Source organism: Agelaius phoeniceus, chromosome 22 (assembly GCF_051311805.1).
Source record: "Agelaius phoeniceus isolate bAgePho1 chromosome 22, bAgePho1.hap1, whole genome shotgun sequence".
Lineage (NCBI taxonomy): Eukaryota > Metazoa > Chordata > Aves > Passeriformes > Icteridae > Agelaius > Agelaius phoeniceus.
In genome coordinates, this window is record NC_135286.1 from 1,581,609 (window position 1) to 1,607,886 (window position 26,278).

General features: G+C 57.7%; 1 protein-coding gene across 10 annotated transcripts in view; it reads right to left on the reverse strand.

Annotated features, from left to right (window-relative positions):
- MACF1 (microtubule actin crosslinking factor 1) overlaps nucleotides 1-26,278 on the reverse strand; it is a 141,574-nt gene that overhangs the window by 105,805 nt on the left and 9,491 nt on the right. For 8 of the 10 annotated variants that reach the window (XM_077189634.1, XM_077189639.1, XM_077189633.1 and 5 more), the window contains 2 exons: nucleotides 1,651-1,712; nucleotides 76-165 (listed from right to left, as the gene is read on the reverse strand). In XM_077189634.1, the coding sequence (XP_077045749.1) occupies nucleotides 76-165; nucleotides 1,651-1,712 (152 nt within the window). Of the gene's footprint in view, nucleotides 1-75; nucleotides 166-1,650; nucleotides 1,713-7,636; nucleotides 7,755-26,278 lie in introns of those variants that run through there. The other 2 variants (XM_077189632.1, XM_077189629.1) reach the window with 1 other exon arrangement.

The window sequence follows — 26,278 nt, forward strand, 5'->3', positions numbered from 1 at the left end:
GGAGAAGAGGAGCAGGGAGAGGATGGAGGGGGTTTAGGGGCACTCCAGAATCCCAGCCCAGCCCTGGGGACTCACCAGCTTCACTCCTGACAGCACTTCCAGGAGGGAGATGAGGTTGTGACCATCTCTCAGGTCTTCATAGAGGTCATTGATGTGCTTGCGCACCTGGGGAGGGGAAAAGCCATCGGTGATGCCAAAATCATCAGCAGGGAAAGCAAAATCATCAGCAGGGAAAGCAAAATCATAACCAGGGAAAACAAAATTATGACCAGGGAAAGCAAAATCATCAGCAGGGAAAGGAAAATCATCATCAGGGAAAACAAAATTATGACCAGGAAAAGCAAAATCATCACCAGGGAAAACAAAATTATGACCAGGAAAAGCAAAATCATAACCAGGGAAAACAAAATTATGACCAGGAAAAGCAAAATCATCAGCAGGGAAAGGAAAATCATCATCAGGGAAAGCAAAATCATCACAAGGGAAAGCAAAATTATGACCAGGAAAAGCAAAATCATAACAAGGGAAAACAAAATTATCACCAGGAAAAGCAAAATCATCAGCAGGGAAAGCAAAATCATCATCAGGGAAAGCAAAATCATCACCAGGAAAAGCAAAATAATGACCAGGAAAAGCAAAATCATCACCAGGGAAAACAAAATTATGACCAGGAAAAGCAAAATCATGACCAGGAAAAGCAAAATCATCACCAGGGAAAACAAAATTATGACCAGGAAAAGCAAAATCATCAGCAGGAAAAGCAAAATCATCAGCAGGAAAAGCAGCCTCCCCCTTCCCAAAGGGCCTGGCAGAAGCTGCTGCCAATTTCACACACAACATCCAACTGTGACACCATCTGTGCCCCAGGTAACCCCCTGATTTTAACTTCTGAATTTAACTTCTCACATTGCTCACACTCCTCCCAAAACGCAGCTCCCACCTGGCACCAGAGCAGCTTTCCATGGGCACCAGGTGCAGCCTCTCTTCCCCAACACCCAGGGCTTGTCCTGGGGTTTTACCCACTTGGGAATCCCTGGATGTTCTCCCCCAGCAGCCTCAAGATTTTTCTCTGTTTTCCCCTCCTCTGCAAGGTTTAGGAAGCAGCCAAAAGCTTGGCACAGAGCTTTGCAAAGCTGGCAGGAAAACACAGCTGGGACACCTAGTGCTCAAACCTTTTTTTTTTTTTTTGGCAAACGGAGAATTAATTTAAACCCACCCAGCATTAACCAAGAAAGCAGGAGGCACCTCGTGGTGCCACGTTAATCCTGCTTAACAAACTTTGGATCTTGTCTCCCTCCTGGAGCATCCTTCAAAGGACAAAAATGACCCCTTTTTCCTGGCTAGGGGATGAGAGGGGGGATTCAGGATCCCCTCCTTTCCCCCCAGGATGCACAAACCTCATGCTAAGCAAGGAACGGGTGCCCAGGAGGGAAAGGCAAGAAAAGGGATCTGTGGTGATGCTACAGTGCCCTCCAAAGGCTCCAGCACATTTCCAGCACATCCTGCTCACATGAACACTCAAAACAAACAGTCCTGGCATTAAAGAAAACTTTAAAACCCTTAAAAAGGCATTTATCTGCCAGTCCTGAGCTGCAACAGGCACAGGGATGGTCATTTCAGTGGCTTTATAACAAAATCCGTGACTCTTACCTTCATCAAGTGTTTATTGACCCATTTAGTGAAGGTTTTCTTTTGGACTCTGTCCCGTTCGTCTGTCAAAAGGAGACAAAGGCAGCTCTTGGTCAGTGGTTCTCATGCAGAAACTCAAAGGGCTTTGAAATGAGGGGAAGAGACAGAGGGATGGCCGGCGGTGCCAGCCCAGGGCACAGGGAACAGAGGCAGAACAGAGGCAGCTTTTTCAGGGAATGCTGCGGGATGGGGCCGTTCACGAGGCTCCAGCACGGCCCCGGGGCAGGGAAATGCCAGGCACAACCAAATACACCTTTTCTTTTTTTTCTTTTTCCCTGCTGAGAATAAGGACACTCAAGGAGAGCAGCGTGGATGAGTGGGATAGGTACAACCAGAGTTCACCCCCTCTGCGCCTCCTCACCTCCCCCAGGGGCAGCACAGGGGGGTTTGCCCAATTTTAGGAGGTGTCCCCCCCTCTCCTGCCCACTCCTGGAAGGCTTTAGGGTGTTACATAAACCCCCAGATGTCCCTTAACGGGTCCTGGCCGGGTGTGCAATTAGCAGCTTATTCTGCCCCTGTATTTTTGGTTCATTGGATTGCCAGGATTTAATGTTTATTTCTGTCCCACAGCTCAGCCCTGGCCGGACACTGGGAGCTCTGAGTGCTGCCAGGACAGGGTGACAATGTGGGTGCCATCCCCAGGGGTGGCAGGGGGACGGGATGGGACATTTGTGGTGACGCCAAGCAGCGATGGGGCAGCTCCGGGCAGGCTTTTTGCTCCATGAAAAAAATAATACCAGGGGAAAAGCACAGGCAAACAGGCGAAAGGAGATGGTCCCACAGGGCAGGGGGGTCCCACTCAGCTCCCCAGGCAGTGAGGGGGGCTCAGGGCAGCCCTGTGTCCAGCAGGACTCAACAATGACACCTTGGAGCACAGAGAGATCCCCAGCACCAACCCATGGCACACAACCCCGAGCACTGCATCTCCAGCCCGGAGCACCCCATGGATATTTCAGGAAAGGATGAGCCTTGCTCACCCAAAACACATCTCTGACATCAGGGTCTACCAGGCAGCAGCACCCCTTGCTTTGTTTTTAAGTCAAAAATCGAGAAAAAGAAAAAAAAAAAACAGCATTTCCCAGGCCAAGCTCCCTAGGACAGCCCCAGAACCCCCTCCTGGGATTGGGGGGGGTCACTGGGGGTCCCTGCACAGCCCCAGGGACTCTGGGGAAACCTGCCCATGCCTCCATCCACGCAGACTGGAAAGCACCACCCAACGGCTCTTCCTCTTCCTCACACACCCTGCGGCTTCCCCCTCTGAGAGCACGGCACACACGTGGCACAGGGTGACACGAGCGTCCCCTCCCTGCGTCCCACTCCGTCCCCAGGCCACGGCACAGGGACCAGGAGCCAAAAACCACCCGTGGGCTGAGCCACATCCACCCTCAGCTCCCATCCTGCCAGGCTCCAGCCTTGGCGTGGCTCGCAGGAGCCTCGGGGCTGCCGGTGCCAGCCGTAGGAAGCTGTGTCACCCCCATTTTTGGTTTTAGGGATTTTCCTGCACCAGACCCCTCCAGATCCACGGTGTCACATCTCTTCCCAACTCCAGGGAAGCTGTGTCACCCCCACTTCTGTTTTTAGGGATTTTCCTTCACCAGACCCCTCCAGATCCGCGGTATCGCGTCCCTTCCCAACTCCAGTGCCCACCGGGGATGGATGGAGGGCAGGGGAAGCTGTGTCACCCCCGTTTTTGTTTTTAGGGATTTTCCTGCACCAGACCCCTCCAGATCCACGGTGTCACATCCCTTCCCAACTCCAGGGAAGCTGTGTCACCCCCACTTCTGTTTTTAGGGATTTTCCTGCACCAGACCCCTCCAGATCCGCGGTATCGCATCCCTTCCCAACTCCAGTGCCCGCCGGGGATGGACGGAGCCCGTGAGCCCGGGCAGGCAGGGGGTACTGACCGATGCAGCACATCCGGCACACCAGGCAGGCGCTGAGCCGCCTCTTCTCCCCGGCCAGGAGCCGCCTCTCCATGGTCCCGGCCCGGGACGGCGAGCGCTGCTCCCGGCAAAGCCGCAGCACCTGGGGAAGGGTCCTCAGCCGGCACCTCCCGCTGGCCGAGCTCGACCCCGGCGGGTGCGGACGGATGAGTTCAGGGCCACAGCTCCTCCCACCGAGCCACTTCCTACCCTCGGTGCCCTCGGCAAAACGGGCAGAGGCCGTTCCTCCTCCTCCTCCTCCGCGCCATCGCCGCCGACCTCGCACCGCTCCCGGCTCCTCCGGCTGCTCCCGGCTCTGCAGAACCCTCCCGAAGCCGGCAGAGCAGCTCGGAGCGCTCCCAGCAGCGAAGGACAGAGCTGCTGCTCCCTCCGGTTCGTGGGGATGAAAGCGATGCCGAGCGCGGTGCGGCTCCCGCAGCCCAAAGCGCGGCGGGGCCGGGATGCGGGGCCGGGATGCGGGGCCGGGATGCGGGGCCGGGATGCGGGGCCGGGATGCGGGACCGGGATGCGGGGCCGGGATGCGGGCACGGGCTGGTCCCGCAGAGCCGGGCACTGCCCGCTGGCCCCCGCTCTTGGCTTGTTTTTCCTCCTCTTGTTTTCCAGTTAATTGCACCAGGGACGGGAGGGACAATGCCGGGCTGTTCTCTCCCGCCAGCCCGAGGCTTCTGCCCAAATCATGTCCCGGTGCTGGAGCTCGGCACGCGGGGAGATAACGGGGGCCGCCTTATCACCGCCTCCCTTCCTCTTCTTCTAAATATAATCCCCCCGCAGCCCTTCTGCCGGCTGCTGCCCCGGCCTGGAGGGCGAGAGGAGCCGCGCTGCTGCCCCCGAGCATCGCAGGGAGACAGAGAATGGATGGATGTCACCATGGATGTCACCATGGATGTCACCGGGTCCCACACGGACAGTCGGCACTCCAGCGCTGCATCCCCCAAGTGCCCACAGCCCCAAGGCTGCTCCACGAGATCCCTCTTCCCATGTCCTGCAGAAATGGGGGGTTTTCCTCCGGTTTTTTTGCCCTGATTCACCTCCTCCGGGTGGTTCCCGGGCTCTAACCAGATTAAACCTCCCCAGCCCCGGGGCCCGTGCTATCAGCTGAGCTAATAATAATGCTGGTTACTGCTTACTAACAATATTAAGGCATTGCAAGCTTATCTCTGCCCAGCTAATCTTTTCCAGAGTCACCCTGACAAATAACTTGTTGCAATCCCCCCCATGCTCCTTCTCTCCCTGGTCTAGCAGAGGTTTGCTGGCCCCAGCCACCAAAAACCCACCCTGTCACCATCCAGGGACAGTCAGCAGGCAGGTAGGGCAGGGAGAGAGGGAAGATTACAGGGAAAAGGAAAGGAAAATCTGTCCCACTCCAAAGACAAGGTAGTGGCAGGAAAAGGGACTGCAGAGCCTCAGGTCCCTCACGCACAGGGCTGGTGGCAGTGACACAGGGAGCACCAGCAGCCAACAGAGATAATGAACAGGATCACATGTGGTTTAATTCCCTCCCCACCTCTTCTCCTAACACTGCTCACCAGAGCTCAGCTCACTGCATCCCCAAAAATGGGGATCCCCAAGGAGCAGGGCCCCTGTGGCACAAATCCCCGCAGAGGCTCAAGGGGCACTGGCGGCTGCTCAAGGGGAAGGTGAGGCCTGGGGGTTTTGTTCTGCTACTGAACTCAGTGAAAGGAAACAGGGAGAACCATCCTGCCCCAGAGCTGCTGAGGCATCAGCTGAGCACAGACAGAAAAACTCCCACTCCCCATCCCGCTGGACCTCAGCATCCCCAGGCACTTTCCATCGTCACAGGGATGGCTCCCACAGGTGCTGGCTGCCAGAGAACCCCTCCAGCACCACCACAAGGCCCTGCACAGACAATTCCCATCCCATCTGCCTGCAGCAACCTCTGTCCTGGCAGCTCCTGCCTGTCCCCAGCAGCTCCCAACACGTCTGGCCAGGAGCTGCTGCTCCCCCCCAGATCTCTCCTCCATCATCACCGGCCCTGCTCGCTGTCCCACTCCATCCCTGTGTGTCTCCTCCTGCCTCAGGCTGCTGCCAGAGTCCAGCCCCAGCCCCAGGAACCAGCAGGATAAAAGGTTCCTGGCCAGGCACCATCCCTAATCCCAACCCTGCCTTGGCACCCTCCATCCCACCAACACCCAGTGCTCCCTGGCAGGGCCTTTTACCATCCGTGGGAGGGAACCAGGGGGTTTTGTGCTGCTGGAATAAAGTTGGGAAGTGATTCCCAAAGTTCCTCCTGCTGTTAAATCCAAAGGAACACAGGAGACATCAGACAGGGCACTGATCTCACAGAGATCTCGAGGATATCTCCAAGCCCACGCCCAGTGTGAATGTGGGATTAAATAAGAGACAACCATGGCCTAAAGGAGGGGTTGGTTACTTTAAAAAGCCAAAACTCCAAATTTTTAAGCACTGAAAGCCACAGTTTTCCCTTCAAAACAAGCAAAGAATGAGATTGTGCAGGGGGCTTTTTGAACCTGGCACTTCTGAGAGGGGGGATATGCAAAAAAATCTGGCTGGCTGAGGAGCACAAGGTATTTAAAACATGCTGGCTGCCAACTTGAGAGCTGACATAATCCATCATGACAACAGAGCCAACAGGGCAGGATTTACAGAGCCTTTCACCCAGGGAGAGGAAACGGAGCCTGATTCAGCCTGGAAGAATGCACAAGAGATACCTGTGGTGGAAAAGTATCCAACACCCAGATATTTAATGAGGGAGACACCTGAGATGTGGTGATGCAAAGGAGAGCAGGGCAGATGCTCAGCAGAGCTGTCTGAGCGTCACAGAGCAAAAAAAACCTGCTGCAAAATGATTCTGCTCTCCCAGGATTGGGCTTTACCTTCACTTTTCTGGGAAAAAAGTAGTGAAAAAAAACAGGTTTTGAATATCCTTGCTGCTTGCAACACTGACTCCGGGATTTTTTCAAAAAGGGGTGGAAACATCCCTCCAAGTAGGATGAAGCAGCAGATCAGCATGAGGAAGAAATAGTCCAGTCGGGAAGAATCTAAGAGGTCCCCAAATGGAGCCAAGAACATCCCTGGACAACACCACCCAGCCACGGAGATAAATTAAGGGGGAGGAATTGCAGCAAGGCTGCGTTTAGTGGGTGACAGGGTGCATTCTGCATGACACTTGTGCAATTCCCTCTCAGCCTCCCTCTCCCCCAGTAGCTCAGAGGGAGAAAGGAAGAAGCGGATCCCAAAGCGGCATCCAGGGAAAAGCCTGCAGGCGCTGCCCGGCTGCGCAGTCCCGCCCCTTCGCAAGGAAAAAAAAGGGAAAGAAAAGAGGGAATCGGTCATGGACGCGGGGAAAGGGCCCCATGCGGAGGCACCGGCGAGAACAAGCATGGCTGGAAAGAAAAGAGCGAGGAATCAAAACAAACAAATCCCAGGGGGAAGAGGTCGGGACGGAGAAGGCGCTACTGAGTCCCCGTCTGGGGCCTGGAGCTATCCCACACCCCTGTAACGAATCCTTGCCCTCCTTGAGCAGTCATGTGCGGGCCCTATTTTGGGAAACTGAGGCAGGGTCAGCCCCAGCTGCTCGGAGAGGCCGTGCCAGCCCCAGGAGAAGCTCCCAGGGCCGTGTCTGCCGGTGCTGGGAGCTGACGGAGACGCCGCTGCCACGGACAGGGCTGGGAGGCACCGGGGCACAAGGGAAGGCAGATCCCCGGCCACGCGTGGAGGGATTGTGCCAGACAAAAACCGAACTCATCTCCCCTCATCCCGGTCACCCCCAGCCCCACACAGGCCGGGAATGGGTGGGGAGGCCAAATTTAGGCTCTCAAATTCTCCCCATTCGGGTTCAGAGCCCCATTTGGGTTCAGAGCCCACGGAGCGTTCCCCGTTGCCGTGTCCTCCTCCCCACAGCCACGCCTGTCCCTGTCCCTGTCGCTGCCACGGCTCCTGGGGAGGGACAACAACCCGTGCCAGGTCGTGCCGGCCATTTTAGCACTCCGTGCCCCCCCAGCACCCCCCTTTCCCTGCCCTACCTTCCCTGCTCCGGCTCCTCCAGTACAGGACGCCGGCGATGCCCAGGACGTGGCTCAGGACAAAGGCAGCGGGTGGCAGATAGGAGCTCTCCGAGAGAGGCATCGCTTCCTATTCCCGGCCCCTTAACCCGAGCCTTTCCTCCTCCTGCTGGAGCCCGGCATCGCCGGGAGGGCGAGGGGATGGATGGGTGGGTGGGTGAATGGATGAGGGGCTGAGCAGAAACTTCCAAAACTCCCTGCGTGTGCCTCTGCCCGCAGCCGGCCGTGTCCCGTCCCCGGAGCTGGCAGGGCTTGGGACAGCCAGCGCCGCTGGGACTGGGAGATTTGGGAGCTCCAAGAGGGGGCGGGTAAAGGGAGAAAAGCGAGCGTCAGGCCGGCTCAAACATCTTTGCTCGGAGTTCTCGCGGCCAAACTTCGTCGTCGTCGTCCCCCCCTCCTCCTTCCCTTCCCCGCTTGAACGTCATCTCCTCAATATCCATTCCCAGCCCCGCTGGGAAGGAGCCGCGGCCGAGGGGATATCGGCGGCGGCAGCTGCCGTGGAGGCATCGCCACAACGCCCCTGAATTCATCGGGGAAAGGGAGGGGGGGTTTGGGACAGGCTCAAAACCTCAGTGACATCCCCCCCCCGATATGGGTGACAGTCAGCAGCGTCCCCTGCCAGCAGCAGCCGGAGGTGCCAAGCGCAGCCGGGACACGGAGACAGCACTTCCAGGGGCTTCCAGGCTGGATCCAGCCGTGCCTGCCCGCAGGAATCCCTGCCCAGCAAGGGGGTGAAAGCAACGGTGACAGAATTTGGCCTTCTGGGGGTTGAGAGGCACAAGCACATCCCCATCACCCTCCCTGGATGCTCTGAATAATTTAAGAACACCCCAGCGTGAGGAAACACCCCAAAAGATGCTCCAACAGCAGAGGTTTGTGCACTCCCCCACCCTTCCCGTGGTGGGTAGGAGAGTGACAAAATTTGGCCTTCTGGGGGTTGAGGAGCACAAGCACATCCCCATCACCCTCCCTGGATGCTCTGAATAACGTAAGAACACCCCAGCGTGAGGAAACACCCCAAAAGATGCTCCAGCAGCAGAGGTTTGTGCACTCCCCCACCCTTCCCATGGCTGTGTGTTCTGCCTGCCCTCAGCGTGGCAGACTGCGCAGCCCAGCCCCATTTACTAACGGTTTGCACCTTGGTGTTGGGCGTTACTCGGGGTTTCGGTTCTGTTCGGAAACGCTTCCGCTGCCGGCGGTGCCAGGAACGGCGTGGGGAAACCGAGAGCAGCCGGTGCCTGCCCGGCCCCTCCGCCCTTGTAACCGCAAGCAAACGGGCTGGGGAGGCTCCCACAAAGCCTGGATTGATCCCACAGCCCCTCACACGGAGAAAGTGGCTCTTGGATGGAGGCTGTGCGGAATTAAAGGCTCGTTTTTCAGTGTTTCTGTCTCCCCAGGGCTCAGACAAGAGGGGGTTGTTCTGCTGGGGCTCAGGGAGTTGTTCAGGTGAGGGTGGCACAGGGCAGAGCTGCAGAGCATCAGCCTGGCTCAGGATTTACTGCTGGGAGAGCTAGGAATCCCAGCTCAGGATTTACTGAGCAGGAGATGCAGCATCAGATGCCATCCCACAACTCCTGCTCCACGTTGGGGAAAACCCCATGAGGTCCAGGGTTTCATCCAGGTGCAAACAGAAATGTGATATTTATGATATTTGTGATATTAAATATGATATTTACAACCCTGAGTTGCAAATTGCAGTTCCCCAAACCCAACAGCCACCAGCTAGTCAGGCACACAAAGAAAACCATATCAAGCAAAACCTGATATAGACCCAAACACTGCCTGAAACATTCCAAAACCTGGCACAGGGTGCCCAGAGAAGCTGTGGCTGCCCCTGGATCCCTGGAAGTGCCCAAGGCCAGGTTGGACAGGGCTTGGAACACCCTTGGGATGGTGGAAGGTGTCCCTGCCCATGGCAGAGGGGATGGAATGAGATGATCTTTAAGGTCCCTTCCACCCAACCATCCCATGATCCTATAATTGCATCCTTCCCTGGGGTTCCTGCAGCCCCCACATCTTCTGGGACAAGGAGATGGGTGATAAAAAAATACAGAATTACCCCGGGGCTCGGCGCTGTTGCAATATATTCTCCAGAGCTCCATCCCTGCCTGGATGAAAAATATCCTGGCATAGTTTTCCCCCAAGGAGGTCTGCTTTCTGTTAAAGCTGCAGGAGGAATGACCCACCACGAGGCAGGCACGAGGCCACCATAAATGGGCCCGTGGTCCAACCTGAGAGGGGCAAAGAGCCTCCTGCAAGGCAGATGAGAGCTGGTGACGTGATGGAGCTGGGATGTGCCAGAGGAAAAGGGTCCAGGAAGCAGGAGCTGGGTTCCCACATCCCCTTACCCCAGCTGCAACCACGGGGGCTCAGCTGCTCTTGGGCTTCCCTGGGTGTTTCCTGCACAGAGGGGATGATAAAATGCACTGAGTGCTGCCAGCTGCTCCAGCTGGAGAAGGCTTTGGGTGAAATAAATTCTTAAAATATATATAATTGTATGTAAATATATGTTTTTATTTCTTTTTATGCATATAAATAGGATTTGATGGAATTGCAGAATGAATGCCCTGACTTGGAAAAGACCCACAAGGATCACCAAGCCCAACTTTGGAATATATTTATATGAATGTATTTTTATATCAATACATCCCTCAGCTGCATCAGGACATCCTGGGGATTCCTGTGATCCCAAATTCCTCCAGCTCAGTTTAAAACCATCACCCCACTCTCCTCTCCCCACTGCAGGAAGCTGATAGGGCAGGAAGGATGCGCCTGCCCCGGGGTGTCAGGAGCCAACGTCGGGTTTTGGGATGACTGTGCCAGGCTCTGGGGACCACCCAGCCCCGGATGCAGCCACCAGCTCCCACAGCCCCCCTCCCTGCCATGGAAACCACCCCGAGCACCCAAAACACAAACAGCTCATTTTTAGTTCCTTGCAAGGCGGCTTTGCCCGGAAAGGAAAGGGGTGGGGAGAGGACACATCTCCTGCCCACGCAGGAATTTGGGGAGGGGAGAGGCCCTGCCCTCCCACAGGGGTGTCTGCACCTTGCAGGGCACCCCCTTGCTTCACAGGGTGCCCTGGGCAGCATTTTGCACCACCCACAATGGGGAGACCCCAGCACTGGGTTTAGGGTACTGCCCCCAGCTGGGTTTAGGGTACCCCATAGGGTCCCCCATGGGGCAGCTGGGGGGACTCAGATCCTGGCTCCCCTTGCCTGGAGCTGAGTCATGCCAAGCTCTGGGTGTCCTGGGCTGTTCCTCCCCCCTCCATGTGCCTCCCCAGTGAGTAATGCTCAGGCGACAGAGATCAGCTCCCAGCTCAGCTCCCGGCTCCGGCATCTCCTTATATGACCGGGGAAGCTGCGGGGCAGCGTCACACAGGAACCGGGCACAGCCCCGTGCCCTGGCACCACTCAGGGCATGGAGGCGCCCTGGCATCGGCGTGGGCAAAGCCTCTGGGCTGCTCCTTCATCGCCCTGGCTGCTGTGGCCTCGCAGAAGGCAGCAAAAGCTCTGTGAGCTCTGTGTCCCAGCCCGGGGAGGTGGCAGCCAGGTGGCACTGTGGAAACGCTGCAGTGGGCACGGCTGTGACAGAGCCAGAGCTGGCACCCCGCAGCACTGAGCTGGGGTGAAGCATCACTCCAGGGCTCTACCTGTGCCCAGGTGCTGCCAGTGCCCCCCAGCCCAGCCCAGCAAAGCCCCCCCATTGCTGCCAGCAGGAAAAACTGGGCATGGGAGCAGCTGGGAATGCCCTGCAGGGCTTCTCTGCCCCAAAGGGTCACCAGGGTCACCCCACCCTGCCCAGCAGGCACCCCAGTTCCCACAGCAGGTAAAGGGTCTGTCCAGCAGCAGTGCTGAGCACACACAAACTCGTGACTGCAGGACAGGAGCCAGGTTTCCTGCCGTGCTTCCTCAGCAAAGCTTTTCCCCTTTCTGTTGTTTTTTTTCCTCCTTTCTGAGAGCTTTAGGAGCAAATCTCAGTCGCTTAGGGCAGCAGCTGAAAATCGACCAGGAGGGGAAGGAGAGTCCAAGTTTTTGATCAGGGGTGCCCTGGTAAATCACAGACAGCATCACCCAGGGGCAGGTGGGTCGAGATAGCATCACCCAGGGGCAGAGGTGGGTCGAAATAGCATCACCCAGGGGCAGGTGGGTCGAGGAGTCTGTCTGGGCTTCCAGGGGGGCTGGAGGGGGGCACAGGGCTGGCACAAACACAGCTCTTAACCCTTAACCAGGGGATGAGCACATCCAGGGGATGGAGCACATCCAGGGGATGGAGCACATCCAGGGGATGGAGCACATCCAGAGGATGGAGCACATCTCCCCCCTCCAGAGCTCAGCTGAGATCATTCCCCCCCTCTGCAGCATCACACCCTCCTGGCAAACCACAGCAAAGGCAGCTGCGGACAGACAGACAGACAGACAGACAGCCAGCTCAGCAAGGCACATCCCTGGCTGCCGCACGTGCCCGCTCTGCCCGGCAAGCACGGGCAGGGCCCCGGCGGGGTGCGGAGCCCCGCTCCACCCTGCCCGCGGCGCCAGCAGCCTTGGGAAAGGAAAGGCAGAACAAAGGTGACGTTTCTTCTGATCCGGGCTATTAAAAACAAGGTGGAACGAGGCAGGTCACAGCTCCCGACGCTGCCCAGCTCCTCGGCTCCTGCCGGTGAATCACCGGGAGCGTGTGCGGGCACAGCCGGGGAGCCCTCGCCAGCCGGCTCCTGGCACAGAGGGCGCATTCCCCACCTTCAACGTTTCCTTCTGGCTTTCATCATCCCCCCCGGCGGCCACATTCCTGATGGGAGGGACAGGGAAAAGCCCGAGGGGTCCGGTGCCGGCCCCTGGGCATCAACACCAAATCGGGACTATGGAAAGACAGAGAGCAAAGCTCTTGTGGCCCTGGAAAACCAACGTCCCAAACACAGGGGATTGTGTAAATAGGGATTTTGGCTCTGAGGATCCCTCCACTGCTCCCCATTTACACAGGAATAGTGGGAGCTCGAGCTGGGATTCATCTGGATTAACCAGAGCAGCTCCATCCCACCCAGGGCTGGGGGCTGTGCTGCACCACTCCCCCATCCTGCACCGTGAGGGCAGCACAAATCAATACTTGCCTGCAAATGTCTCACAGAGGAGCTTCCAAAGGTCAGCAAAACAAGGGGAGAGAGAAGGGGCTGGGAGGAAACCCTGGAACCCCCCCAGGCACCATCAGTGGTAAAATCAGAAGTGAGGGAAAGGAAGCTCCAGTGATAAGAACGGAGATGTTCCCTTTTCCAGCAGACGTCTGGGCACCAAAATTAGAATAATATCTTTGAAAAAAGACAAGACTTCCCTTCCCACAGCAGGGCTGGCAGTGCTGCATGGGGGGGACGTGGGAAAGCAGCCCAGGACCCCCTTGCTGTGGGATACAGAGGGGAAGGGCAGGGTAAGGAGGTTGGAGGCAAGGCTGGAAGCAAACATCATTCCTGTGGCTTTCATCCTGCAAAGGCAAACAGCTGAGCTGGCTGGCCACCTGCTCATGACTTAATCATTCCCCAGCAGCATGAACTCCTGCTGCCAGGCTGGAGGGCAAATCCCCCAGCACACCAGCAGTTATGGGGTCTACAGGAATGTGACATCCCAACGGGGGCCACCCAAAGGGACCAACTCCACTGAGATGGACAGAGCCAGCAGGAGAACCCAGGGCCTCAAGAACCTCAAAAATAACTCAGGAGGAGACCGTTCCCCTCACAGCAGGATCAGGAAGAGGCTCCCACATTTCCTGCAGGAAGAGCAGTTGGCATTCCCAGGGCATCACCTTCCTTTCCTCAGTGGGGCTCACTTTTTGGTGCCCCAGATTGAGCACCTTTCCTGGGGCATCCAGAGCCAGCAGCACTTCCAGCAGGGTGCCCAGCCCTCCATGCATCCCCCAGAGTGACCCAGCTCCCTGTGCCCAGCAGAACCTTGCCCACGAGCCACGTGCACACAGAGCCAGCCTGGACACATCTCATTCCCAACTCTCCCCAGCACTGCCTGGCCTTGGGAGCTCTCCCTGAGCCCCTAACACAGATCCAAACAGACCCTTGCCCACATGCACACAAATCCAGCCTGGACACATTTCATTCCCAACTCTCCCCAGCACTGCCTGGCCTTGGGAACTCTCCCTGAGCCTCTAACACAGATCCAAACAGACCCTTGCCCACATGCACACAAATCCAGCTTGGACACATCTCAATCCAACTCTCCCCAGCACTGCCTGGCCTTGGGAGCTCTCCCTGAGCCTCTAACACAGATCCAAACAGACCCTTGCCCACATGCACACAAATCCAGCCTGGACACATCTCAATCCAACTCTCCCCAGCACTGCCCGGCCTTTGGAACTCTCCCTGAGCCTCTAACACAGATCCCAGCAGATCCCTAACACAGATCCCTTGCCCACGAGCCACGTGCACACAAATCCAGCCTGGACACATCTCAATCCAACTCTCCCCAGCACTGCCTGGCCTTGGGAACTCTCCCTGCAGCCCGGGATGAGCGTCATGCTGGAGGGGGGTGATCTCATGCTGCTTTCCCAGCATGACAAACCTCCCTCCATCCGCCCTCCCCAAGGCTGCTGGGATCCTGCTGACGCAGCAGCTCAGGCATTATTTCATCGCTTCCCACTTCTCGGAAGCCTCCCCTGGTTTGTCACCCCTCCGAGGACGCTGGCAGCTCCTGCTCGTTGAGTGATGCCACGAAATTCACCCTGGAAAGCGCCGAACCCCGTGGAGCTGGCACGGACTTGGTGGCATCGTCCTGCACAGGGAGGGCAGGAGGGAACAGGGACAGGCTTTGACAGATCAAAGCTGCACGGAGAGATTGGAGCCGTCCTGGATGCACTCGGAAATGCTGGGTGAGAGGGAAGAGGTGAGGATGAGGATGCGCAAGGAAAGAACAGCAAAGGTTGTTCCAGCAGAAAACAGCGCGGGCTCTTTGGGAAGGAGCAGCACCAGCCCTGGGCAGAGGAAGGCTTGCTCGCACACCCACGTGCAAGAGGACACACACGTCTGCACGCCCTCCCAGGGGCCTGTGCTGACACGAGAGGTGGCTTCTTTCCCAGGCCGGGGGAGGAGGAGGAAGGCGATGCCATCTCCAGGTCCCTCCCTGCCCCTCCGGCCACGGGGACACCTCCACAGAGCCGCTGTCTCCTCTCCATGGCTGGGTAAACACCAGCTCAGGAATTCCCAGCACACCCCGGCAGCGGGGGGAGAAAGCCATGAAAAAACAAATCACCAAAAAATCCTCCCCACAAGGAGATTTGATGGAAACCCCAGCAGAGGGGAGAAGCACAGGAGAGCAACCCAAAGCCCAAATCCTGCACCCGCTGCTACTGTCTGCACAGGAGCCGAGCAGCAGGAACACACTGAATGCTGAAAACATCCCCCAAATGCTGGAAATATCCCCCAAACGGTGGAAAAATCCCCCAAATGAAGTCTCAGACCTCAGCCCCTCTTGGAGGAGGCAGACCCCGCTGTGCTGTGGCTGCTCAGGGTGCGGAGCTGCCTGGGGGAGCAGTGGGGAGCCGGATCAGAGTGGAAGCACTGGGATCATCCCCGGCAGCTCAAGTCCAAGCTTTGCACTTCCCACAGCAGCGGCTTAGGGAGCAGGAAAGCCGGGGGGCGGAGGGATGGCCGGCATCAAAACTCCTTTTCTGCCAGCTAACAAAAGAGCCGGTGTCTCCGCAGAGAGGCTCTCGTTATTCCAACGCCAAGCAGAGGCTGCCTGGCAGCGGGGGAAATAGGCAAATGTTGGGCTAGTGGGAACTGGCTGGGCTTTGTTTGGGGGCTGCTGTGTTTGCACAGGCCCCACACAATGGGGCTGTTGGGGCCAGAGGGGTCAGGGCTGGGCTGTGCCCTGGTATGGCCACCAGCTCTCATGGTGGCCTTGTCCTGCTCCCCACAAATAAAGCACAGAGGTGCTGTTAAAAAGTTGTGGGTTTTTTCTGGCTGCAGCTCTCCAGGTGTGCCCCAAAAGGCAGCTCAAAACATCACCTTCTGCCCAAGGTGCTGTTAGGAAGTTGTGGGTTCCCCAGGTGAGCCCCAAAAGGCAGCTCAGGGTCTCCCCAGCCTCGCCAGGCTGCGAACACGAGGGCAGTGGTGGAGCCGGAGATTTGCAAAGCCTGCTCTGAGAAATGGAGGTCAAAGAGAAGGAAGCAGACGATTCCCTCCTCTTCCTCTGCAGATGGAGGGCAGGCAGCAACCTTGAGCCCTGATCTCATTAGATGTCCCAAACTAAGCAGTGTGAAACCTGATTAGCGCCGGGCGGGAGGCGGGAGAAGGAGCGGCGGCTTGTTCTGCCAACCAGCCCCAGCACCCTGCCTCTGGAGAGGGGGGTCTGAGGAGCTCAGCACCCACAGCTGCCTCCCCACAGCACCCAGGACCTGGTCCTGCTCCTTCCAAGCTCGATCACACCCCAGGTCATGGCTGTGCTGTGCCCTGAAGTGATGCTTCATCCCAGCTGCTCCCGCCAGCTCTTGGCCAGTTGGCCTTGGCGTGCAGCAGCACAGAGAAATGTAGGATTAAAAAAAAAAAGGGGGAGGCAGGAGCCCAAAACTTCTGTTCCCTAGAGACCTGCTCTCCTGCAGAGAAACTTAATCCCTGTTAAAAAGCAAATGAAATAATCCAGTTGCTAACACTGCTCTGGCCGCTCCGTTCAAGCCCCAGATCCGCCGGACCCCTCCAGCCTGGCCCAAGCCCAGCAGATTCCCTCAGCAGGGCTGAGCTGGACCTCTCTGGGGCTAAAACCATCCCTGGCACCACAAAGCAGTGGTGGGAAAGCTGTAAATCAGCAGAGATCCTCAGTCAGGGCACAGCCTATGCGTGTCCCTGCCTGGCAGGGCTGCCCAGGGGACACCTCACTGGGTGACCGAGCTGGAAAAGTGTCCCTCACCCTTTCCCAGGGGACACCAGCCCCATCCTCCTCATGCACAGGGCTGGCAGAGCCAAAACTCACCAGGGCCTCCACCCAGGGCAGCCAGGGAAGATGTTGGCCCTGGATCTCTTATCACACCCGGCCACCTTGGGCGGCCCCGTCTGCTCCTCGGGGAAGCCACCGCACGATGGGACGAAAGCAAACAGAGACAAGGGGACAAGCTGTGGCAGCACTGTGGCACACAGCAGGGCAGGATGCTGCTCCTGCCTCCTGCTCTGACCCCACACATTCCTCAGGCAGCACCCAACACCCAAATCCCTCCTTTTTAACAGCAGAAACTCAGCGGAGCTGCAAAATTCCTCACCGCGGGCACATGTGGCACGGTGAGGTGACAGGAACAAGCATGGACCCACTCCTTGGTCACAGGGGAAAATCTGAGCCTGGGTCCCCTGGGGAAAGCACGTGGCAGCTCCAAGGTCAGATGGGCCAGATTAGCTGGCAATGCACGGCCAGGGCCCAGGAAATGCCAGGTTTGAGCCGGCCACCAAGTAAACAACAAAACTCCTCAGAAAGCGAAACCAACCGGCCTCGTGCTCGCTGGTAAAATTAACCCAGCAATAAATTTGTAATCTAATGGCTTTCCTCAGCCAAGCCCAAAGGATCTGGTCATCTCAGGGCCGTGACCAGTGCTGCCCTGGGAAACTCAAGATGGAAACTGTGTGGAAAGTCTGGGTGACCCCACACCCACCAGGGCAGGGTCCTTTGTCCCCAGCATGGAGACAGGGATCTGGCAGGGCCCCCCAGCCCCATCCCAGCTGGGCGGGCTGGGGGCACTGGGATGCTCTCCAAGCCCCTTGGAGGGCTGACAGGGATGGATGCTGGCACGGAGCCGGGGGTCAGGGGCCTGGACTTACACACACGAGCATTTACATATGAAACACTCCCAGCTCCAATATCCGCTGCTGCCTCCACCTCCCCGGGGAGATGAATAGAGATGAGGGGGGAGAAGGGAAAAGAAACCTCTCCAGCAATAAAACCTTGTTTTCCTCCAGCTCTGGCCAGCCCTGTAGCTCAAGGGCAGGCTGGGCTGGCTGTTCTCAGTGCTGGGAGCACACTTAGATCCATGGCAATGCCAAACAGTGACAGCAGGATGCACGGCACAGCATCCCCACGCCAGTGAGCACCACAGAGCCAAACATTCCCTGTGGGCACCCCTTTTGTGCTTGGATGCACTGGGAAGCCCCACAGCAGCATGAAAGGGCTCAAACTGTGCTGGTTCAAGCAGCATTTGGCCTCCTCCAAGCAGAGAATCCCAGACTGGTTTGGTTGGAAGGGACCTTAAAGGCCATTTCAGCCCCACGGGCAGGAACACCTTCCACCAGACCAGGTTGGACACTTCCAGCCTACATCACCCCACTGAACTAAAACCACAAAGGGCTGTGGTAAACACAGCTGGTGACAGACAAAGTCGTCATCACTGGGTCTAGAGGCAGCAAAACAGACCAAAACCCACAGACTGGGCTTCTCCGGGATGTGCCACCCATGTTCCCATGTCCTTGTTCCGGGCTGGCGGGAATGGAAAGTGCCACGAGCTCTGGGATGTGGGAGCCAGCACAGGAGCCAAGGCTCCCAGCAGGGCTCTGGGCAGCACCTGGAGAGGGGAAGGCTGCCAGCTCAGCTCCTGCAAGCAGTCACCTTGTAAACACGATTAATAATGTCATCTTGGCTGCCTGCACCTCGCTCTGGCGGGCACGACGGGAACTCACCGAGCTGCAGCTGGAGACAGAGCTGGGGAGAGCTTCAGCAGCAGCCCCAAGACACACAGTGGGGCTCAATGGCACCCAAACCCCGCACCTAAACCCAGCACCCATCGCTGCTCTGGCTGCCCAAGGGGCTGGAGATGGAGGGGACAGAGCTGGCCACCACCCCTGGCACACCCAGCCAGCACATGGCCACTCAGGGCCTCCTCTTACATTGATTCCCAGTGCCAGCTGCAGCGAGGCTCAGGAAAAATGCATGATGGACACCAGGGCAGCGTAAGAAAGTGAATTACATTCCTCCCAGACTCGATAACTCAGGGCAGCTGTCAGCACAGAGCTGTGGGATTAACCCTTCGCAGCGGCGGCACAGGAGGGTGGGGACACTGCCAGCCCGCCGGTGACAACTCCCTTGGCTCCCTGCTAAATTAAACATGGAATTGATTCACCTTTGTTATACAATGGGATCAGCTGGTAAAGCCCAGCCGAGGCCTTGCTGTAAAAAGGGGCAAGTCAATGACAGCATTGTTGGGTGACAGGCGATGGCATTCCAGGTGCCTTCTGCTCTCCTCTCCTCTCCCTCTAGCAGAACTCCTGCAGCAGGAATTCCAGAGGAAAAAAGCTCCTCTGACATCAGGGAGGATAAAAAAACCAGAGAAACAAAGGGGAGAAAAAGCATTGTCAGAGCTCCAGGTAAGCTGAGCTGCTCTCCCGCAGCCCGGGCTCACTGCTTGTGACCGTGGGACAAGGGCTGCGTGCCTCCAGCCACCTGCCAGGGGCCAGCCCTGCACGATCGAGTGTCCCAGCTGCCTCTCCAGGGACAGCCTGAGAGGCAGGAGAGGGCAGAGCACCGGGAAAGAGCTTTGGAAAGAACTGAAGTGGGAAAACAGCAATCTGCAGCCGGGCGCCACCGTCTACCTGCAGCCACGCGGTGAAAACACCCTCAGCAGAGCAGGACCAGCCCCCAGCCCATGGGAACAGCAGCCTGCTCTCCCCTGGAGCAGAAATTTCAGCTCAGAATTTCCCAGTGATTTGCCAAGCAGCTTGCCCAGGCTCCCTGAGCTGCCCCAGAGCTCCTTTGTGCCCAGCTCCAAAGGCAAAGGAGACAAAAGAGGGAAGTGCAGGAGCCCTGGGAGCAGCTCCCCTCCCTCCCCAGCAGCTCCTCCTGGCCCTGCCTCGATCAGGGATCCATGGCAGATGGTGGCACCCATCTGCTCAGCCTCCCCCTATTTGTGGGTCACAAATACCTCTGAGGGTGCCCAGTCCATCCAGGAACTTCTTGTACTTCTCCAAGTTCATCTTGCAGCCCAAGGCACCCGCGGCTCAGCTGGGTGGCATCGGGGCGCCCGGCAGCTCCAGGCACTGTCCCCAGCTCAGCATTCCTGCTGGACTCCTCTCCCTCGCCCTTTGACCACTGGCAGTGTTTCCTTATTTGCTGAAAGCCTCCCAGGGCTGAGGCCAGCCCCCTTTTTGCAAATGAGCCCAGCAACTGCCCTGCACCACCAGGGCCCCCCGGCATCCCCTTCCCACCCCTCCACAGCAGAGCTTGCAGAGATTGGGTGTCCTGGGGATATTTCCAGCAGGGAGAGTGGTCGAGGGAATTGGGAGGGGGAAGGAAAAAAAAAAAACAAAAAAAACCAATGGGATTTAAGGCAGGGGCAGATGGGTTCCCATCCTTGTGGGAAAAGCCACCCAGGCTGACAGCCATCAGAAAAGTGCCATAAAATGTTGGAAAAATGGGCCAGGTGAGAGGCAGGAGCAGATGGGGAGCAGATCCCTCCTGTCTCTGCCCCCCAACACTGCCACATGTTCACCTCGCCCTGGCTGCAAGGGGCTTACAAAGCTGAAAAGGAGATTTACTGGTTTGAAAGGAATTTTTGGCAGCGGGAACCAGCCCAGAGCGATCCAAGGGGGATGGATCCAAGTGCCTGAGCTGCTCATTGCTGCCCTTCAGCAGGACTGGTGTCCACCAGGCACGGACCAGGACTTCTGTTAAATCAAATAATAGAGACAATAATGACAATGATAATTGTAGTAATATAATCATCATCAGTAGTGTTGAAACGTGCTGTCATAGAGGTAGATCCTGCTCTCCCCATTCCCTCTCTGGAAAGATCCCAGCAGATTGAGCAAGACCCACCACACGGTGCAGGATCATCCTGCCTGGGCTCCCACACAGCATTCCAGCTTTGCCAGAGGAAGGGAGAGAAACAGAGCAAGGATGTGCTGCAGGAGCCAAATCTCCCTCCAGAAAGCAGGGGGGAAGCTCCCTGAAACTCAGGGTAGTGAGAAGATTCCCCTCATCCACGGGCACATGAATCCCTGGCTCTTTCACTGTGTTGAGATGCATCCCCAGAGCAACCCACATCCCACAGTAAATTATCCATAAAAATATTAATTAAAAAAAAAAAAAAAAAACCTCATGGAAGCAACCCTGCATCCACCTCCTCCACAGCTCCAGGACAGACAGCCACTTCTCCAGGGACAGACACACGCCGGGGGTATCCCTTTGCATGGGGAGCAGAGCAAACCCAGCAGGCCAGTGGGAACCAGGGAGCCAAAAACCCCTCTGGGAGCTCCCAGCTGGAAAGGGGGGCACTGGTGAGGTGTCTCCTCCACACTCTGGGCACCCCAGCACCCTGGGCACCCTGATCCAGGAGCTCATCCAGCCCCCATGAAGAGCCTGGATTTAGGAGCTGGAGGTTCCTGGTGCGTCCCTGGCACCTCAGGACCATTCCCAGCCATCTCAGGACCATTCCCAGCCATCGGGGTGCCCTCTGCATCCCTGGCATCTCAGGGCCAATCCCAGCCATTCTGGTGCCCTCTGCATCCCTGGGGATGGAGGTGACATCCTCAGCTCCCAGCCAGGAGCTGATCCAGGAGCTGATCCAGCCCTCATGAAGATCCTGGATTTAGGAGCTGGAGGTTCCTGGTGCATCCCTGGCACCTCAGGGCCATTCCCAGCCATCCCCCCCTGCGCCCGTCAGCAGCAGAATAGAAGTTGTTGGGAGAAGCCAAGTTGTCACCACTAAAAATAGCACAATGGAATTTTCCTCTAAAGGAAGAAAAAAAAAAAAAAGGAAAAAAAAAATCCTGATCCTTGCTGACAAAGGGGCTGTGAGAAGGAAGGGTGGGAACAGCCCCACGGAGGGGACATGAGGGGACACCAGGTCCTTCCTCTCCAACAGCCCCAAACAGGCACGGAGAGCTGAGCCCATCGTGGGGGAACAGCGAGATCCCACTTCATTTATCTCCATCCTCTCCTTCCTGGCAAAGGGAAGAGACCAAACCCCTCCAGGATGGCAGGCAGCTGCTCCAAAATGCCAGCAGCAGGAGGGAGATGGGGGGAACTCACCCCAGAAGCCACTGAGCTCCCCCAAACCCTGCCCTGAGGGGGAGAAGGACCCTTCCCTCCTCCAGCCCCGAGGGGGTTAACGGGAAGCGGCTCTGACGCCACCAGATCCCATCCCCAGGCATCCCAGCTCCTCTCCCCTCTGCCAGAACGCCAGGAATTCCTGCAGCAGGGAGGATCAGGAGGGAGGATCGCTCCAGCTGGCTCCAGGGGGGGAGGCAGGGGAGCGCCCCCAGCTCCCGAAACATCCAGGAATCCCAGATCTCCCAGCACAGCAACTGCAGGAACGAGAGGCATCCCAAAAAACAGCTGGCCAGGATGGAATATCCCAAATATCCCCGGGCAGCAGCGTCTGGAGGCGCCTGCACTGAAACCTGCACTGAAACCTGCATGAAACCTGCACTGAAACCTGCACTGAAACCTGCACTGAAAACCTGCACTGAAAACCTGCACTGAAATCTGCACTGAAACCTGCACTGAAACCTGCACTGAAACCTGCATGAAACCTGCACTGAAACCTGCACTGAAACCTGCATGAAACCTGCATGAAACCTGCACTGAAACCTGCACTGAAAACCTGCACTGAAAACCTGCACTGAAACCTGCACTGAAACCTGCACTGAAACCTGCACGAAACCTGCACTGAAACCTGCACTGAAACCTGCACGAAACCTGCACTGAAACCTGCACTGAAACCTGCACTGAAACCTGCACTGAAACCTGCACTGGGCCACCCCTGGATGCCCCCAGTGCTGCCACCCCAGAGCTGGGGGGATGCTGGGACATCCCAAAAAACAGCTGGCCAGGATGGAATATCCCAAATAACCCCCGGGCAGCAGCATCTGGAGGGGCCTGCACTGAAACCTGCATTGAAACCTGCACAAAACCTGCATGAAACCTGCATGAAACCTGCACTGAAACCTGCACTGAAACCTGCACTGAAACCTGCACTGTGCCACCCCTGGATGTCCCCAGCGCTGTCACCCGGAGCTGGGGGGATGCTGGGACACCCCAGCAGCCTCAGGAGAGGGGATGGGGCTGTTCAAGCCATGCCAAGGGCGTTGCCAGAGCCAGGGAATGGATCCTGGACACGTCTGGGGTGGATTTATTTAGGGGCAGCCTTAAGGCTTGCCCTGGCGAGCCCCCAGTGAGGTCACAGGGCCACAGCAGCTGTCCCCAGCATCACTGTGGGCACTGAGCACGCCTGAAGCACAGGGGGGGTGCACTAATTAACAGTCATTAATGTGTGTTAATGAGGACCACCAGGCTGGGAAGACCTCCCGACCCCACCCTGCATGGAAAGGAGTCGCTCCCACGGGATTTACCAGGAGCAAAACTGCCCAAGGTCAGCTGGAATCTGCCAGCCAAGGCAGCCCTTGTGTACAGTTTCCTGCAGGGAAAAATAAGGTGCTGGCAAAAGCATTTCTGTAGGGCCACAACGGACCTGAATAAGGATTAATAAAAAGCAAGATGAGCTTGGTGTGGCCTGATAGGACACAAAAATCCCGCTGGGATCAAGGCACAGCTTCAGGGCTGTGCAGGATTGAGGTGCAAGGGCAGAGCAAGAGATTTGGACAAGGAGCTGTTTTCAGTCCCAGCCACGCCAGGATTACACCCCCCAACCTGGGCAGGGGTCCCAGCAGAGCCTGAGGAAGGGGAAAAGGCTCCCAGCAGAGCTCAAGGTGGGCAAAACAGAAGCTGGGAGAGAACACAGCCCACGCAGGTGCTGCAGATGTGCAAAACACAGCACTCATCACCTGTGGGAGGCTGGAAAAGCTTCTCCAGCATCATTAAAAAAAAATGTTCATCTGAGCAGAGGAGGGCAGGCAGGGCACGCTGGGACTCAGCAGAGGGAAACAGGGCTCGGCAGGAAATGAAAAATGGAAATGCAGCCTTGTCACGCACAGGAAAACAACAAAATAAACACAATTGTGGCCTCCCAGCGCCCGGAGCTGGCTGGCTCAGAGCACTGATAAACAGTGGGTGACAAAGGGACGCTCCAGGGACCAGCACAGGCCCTGCAGCCAGAGCTGTCCCACCTCTGCTGGCAGCCACAGAGCCAGGCTGGGCTCTGAGAGCCACGGGGAGCTGCAGCCCCGTCCTGCTGGGATCAGCATCCTGCTTCTCACCCCGAATCTCCCAAACCATCTTGCCCAAAAGAGCCCCTCCCCACTTCCCCCCCTCTTCCAGGAATCCCTGGGCTTATCTGACCCGGGAGCAGGACACACAGATCACATCCCAGCACTCATTTCACCCTGCCCACGGCCAAACACACACCAAATCTGATCACTCTGCCCCACCACACATCCCCAGGGGAAGGAAGCTGAGGCTGGAGGATCCCCCTCCCCGCCGGGTGAGATCCATCCAGACACACAAAACCCCACGACAAGAGCTTGGAAGTGAAACTTCCCAGCTCATTAACACCAGCAAGGAATTTCCTTGGCAGTTTCCCTCTCCGAGCTGGAGGGTGTTTGAAGCCCCCCAGACCCCGCAGCCAGGGCAGTGCTGAGAGATTAAATCTGGAATTTCCCGGGAGAAAGAGCGTCTGGAAGGAAAGGCAGCTCTCCAGGACAGCATCCAGCAGGGATCAGGGGTGTGCTGGGCAGATCAGCTCCCTGCCTGCACCTCCCAGCACCGGCTCTGCTGGTTCCCACCCCACGGGATGGGATGGGATGGGAAAGGTGTGAGCAATCACGGTTTGCTGCTCCTGCCCATGGCCCTGCGAGGGCTCACCCACTGCCGGGGGGCACGGCAGGGCTGACCAGCCCCAGCAATCGGGGTTCCTGCTGTGTCCCCGCTGCCGGCCCCATCCCAGGTGTGCCGCCTCTCCCCAGGGCAGCGATTGCCTCACCTGGCGTTGCTAAGATCCGGCCACAGCGCTGCAGAGCCACGGAGAGGATTGGGAAGGGCTGGATTGTTGGAGCTCAGGGAGTGGGGGCCCTCCCAGGGCTTCTCTGTGCTGCTTCCCAGCTGCTCCGAGCATCCTCCTGCTGCAGCCGGCAGAGAAACACTGCCCCGTGCAGGAACCGGCCACATGGTCCAGGCAGGGCTCACAGCCCCTCTGGGCAGGAGGATGGAGCTGGATCCAGAGATCCCAGCACGGACCAGCTCCTTTTTGTCCACCCTGAGCTCCAGCACAGCCTCTCCCCGCAGGAAGACAGGAGGAACTGGAACCTGCAGCACCCTGCTGCCCCCACAGCCTGGATTTACCCATTTCAGACCCATAAAAAAGGCACTTATCAGCCGGGTATTCAAACAATGGTGTGAAGACACTTGAAATTTAAATAAAACCTCTTGTTTTACTTCCCTCTGGGAGGTTCCTTGCCACTGGCATCAGCCTCGGTATGTCCAGAGCAGTCTAAACTTAGCTGACACAGGCGAGACCAGCCTGGAAAGGAGGTTGGCTCCGACCCAGCAGACGGAGGTCAAAGACTCCAGTCTCGCCCCGGAGCATGAGCCGGGAAGGAAAAGGCTCCACGGGAATGCAGAGCTGAGCAGAGCAGGCAGGGAACAGCCCCAGCCCCTTCCAGAGGCTGCTGAGAGCAGATCAAAGCCTTCCGGCGCAGCCCCGCTCACATCCCGGTGCCATCCCGGGTGAGGCCAGCGAGGCTCAGCCACCCCCTGCCCTCCCAGGGGATCTTCTCACACACGTGGGAAGGAGGAGAAGCAGCCAAGAGCTGCAGGAGCTGCGAGAGCAGGGCTCAGCCACGGTTCTGGGTCACCAGCAGGGCACCAGGACAATGCCAGCCGTGGACCCACTGATCCCAGGGAGGCTGGCGGGATGGGGGCGGCACACACGGCCTGGCAATGCCAGCCTGGGGGGCACCTCTGGGCTTGGCATGGGGGTGGCTCCACGCAGAGAGCCAGCCAGGCCAGGTGGATGCTGTCACCTGCAACAGGGGTGGATCCTGTCACCTGCAACACCACCAGCCCCGTTTCCCCGCTGGCCAAAACAAAACAGCTCCTGCACCCAGTGCTGGGGCTCCACCTCACACACCCAGGGCTGCCCCACCTTCCTGACCCCCCTTTTGCCTCTGGTTCCCTCCCCCCGTGCCAGAGAAGCCAATGACTCCCCTACAAACCTCCCCAAAATCAGGGTTATTCACCCAGTGATGGAAAATCCCTTGGCTTCCAGCCCAGCTTCCCCCCAACACTTCTCCAGCCAGGGACTCTCCACTGCAAAAGTGGAACTTGGCCAGCCCTGCTCCCGAGGGATGAAGAGGAAGAAGGGCTTCCTCTCGCCCAGTGAGGAGTCACCACCACACCACCAGCCCCAGCAGTGATCTCAGAGGCCGCAGAGGCCTCGTGCAGCCCACTCAGGAGTGATGTTTGCCCTCGTGGGATGGATCTCCCGGCAATCTCTTGCATCAGGAGGTGGCTGCACGCTGGGAGAGCTGCTTGGCTCAAGGAACAAGGCACCTCCGAGTCCTCAGACACCTCCAGGTGCGTTTGTTGTGGCACAACACCAGCCACAAGTGGGAAAAAACAAGGTTCTTCAGAGATGGGCATGGCCAGGAATGCCACCCACCACCAGCCAGGCTCCAGTCCCAACTGGAATCAATCCTGGTTGATTTATACAAGGGTCCCACAGCTCTCCCACCACCCCAGGGTC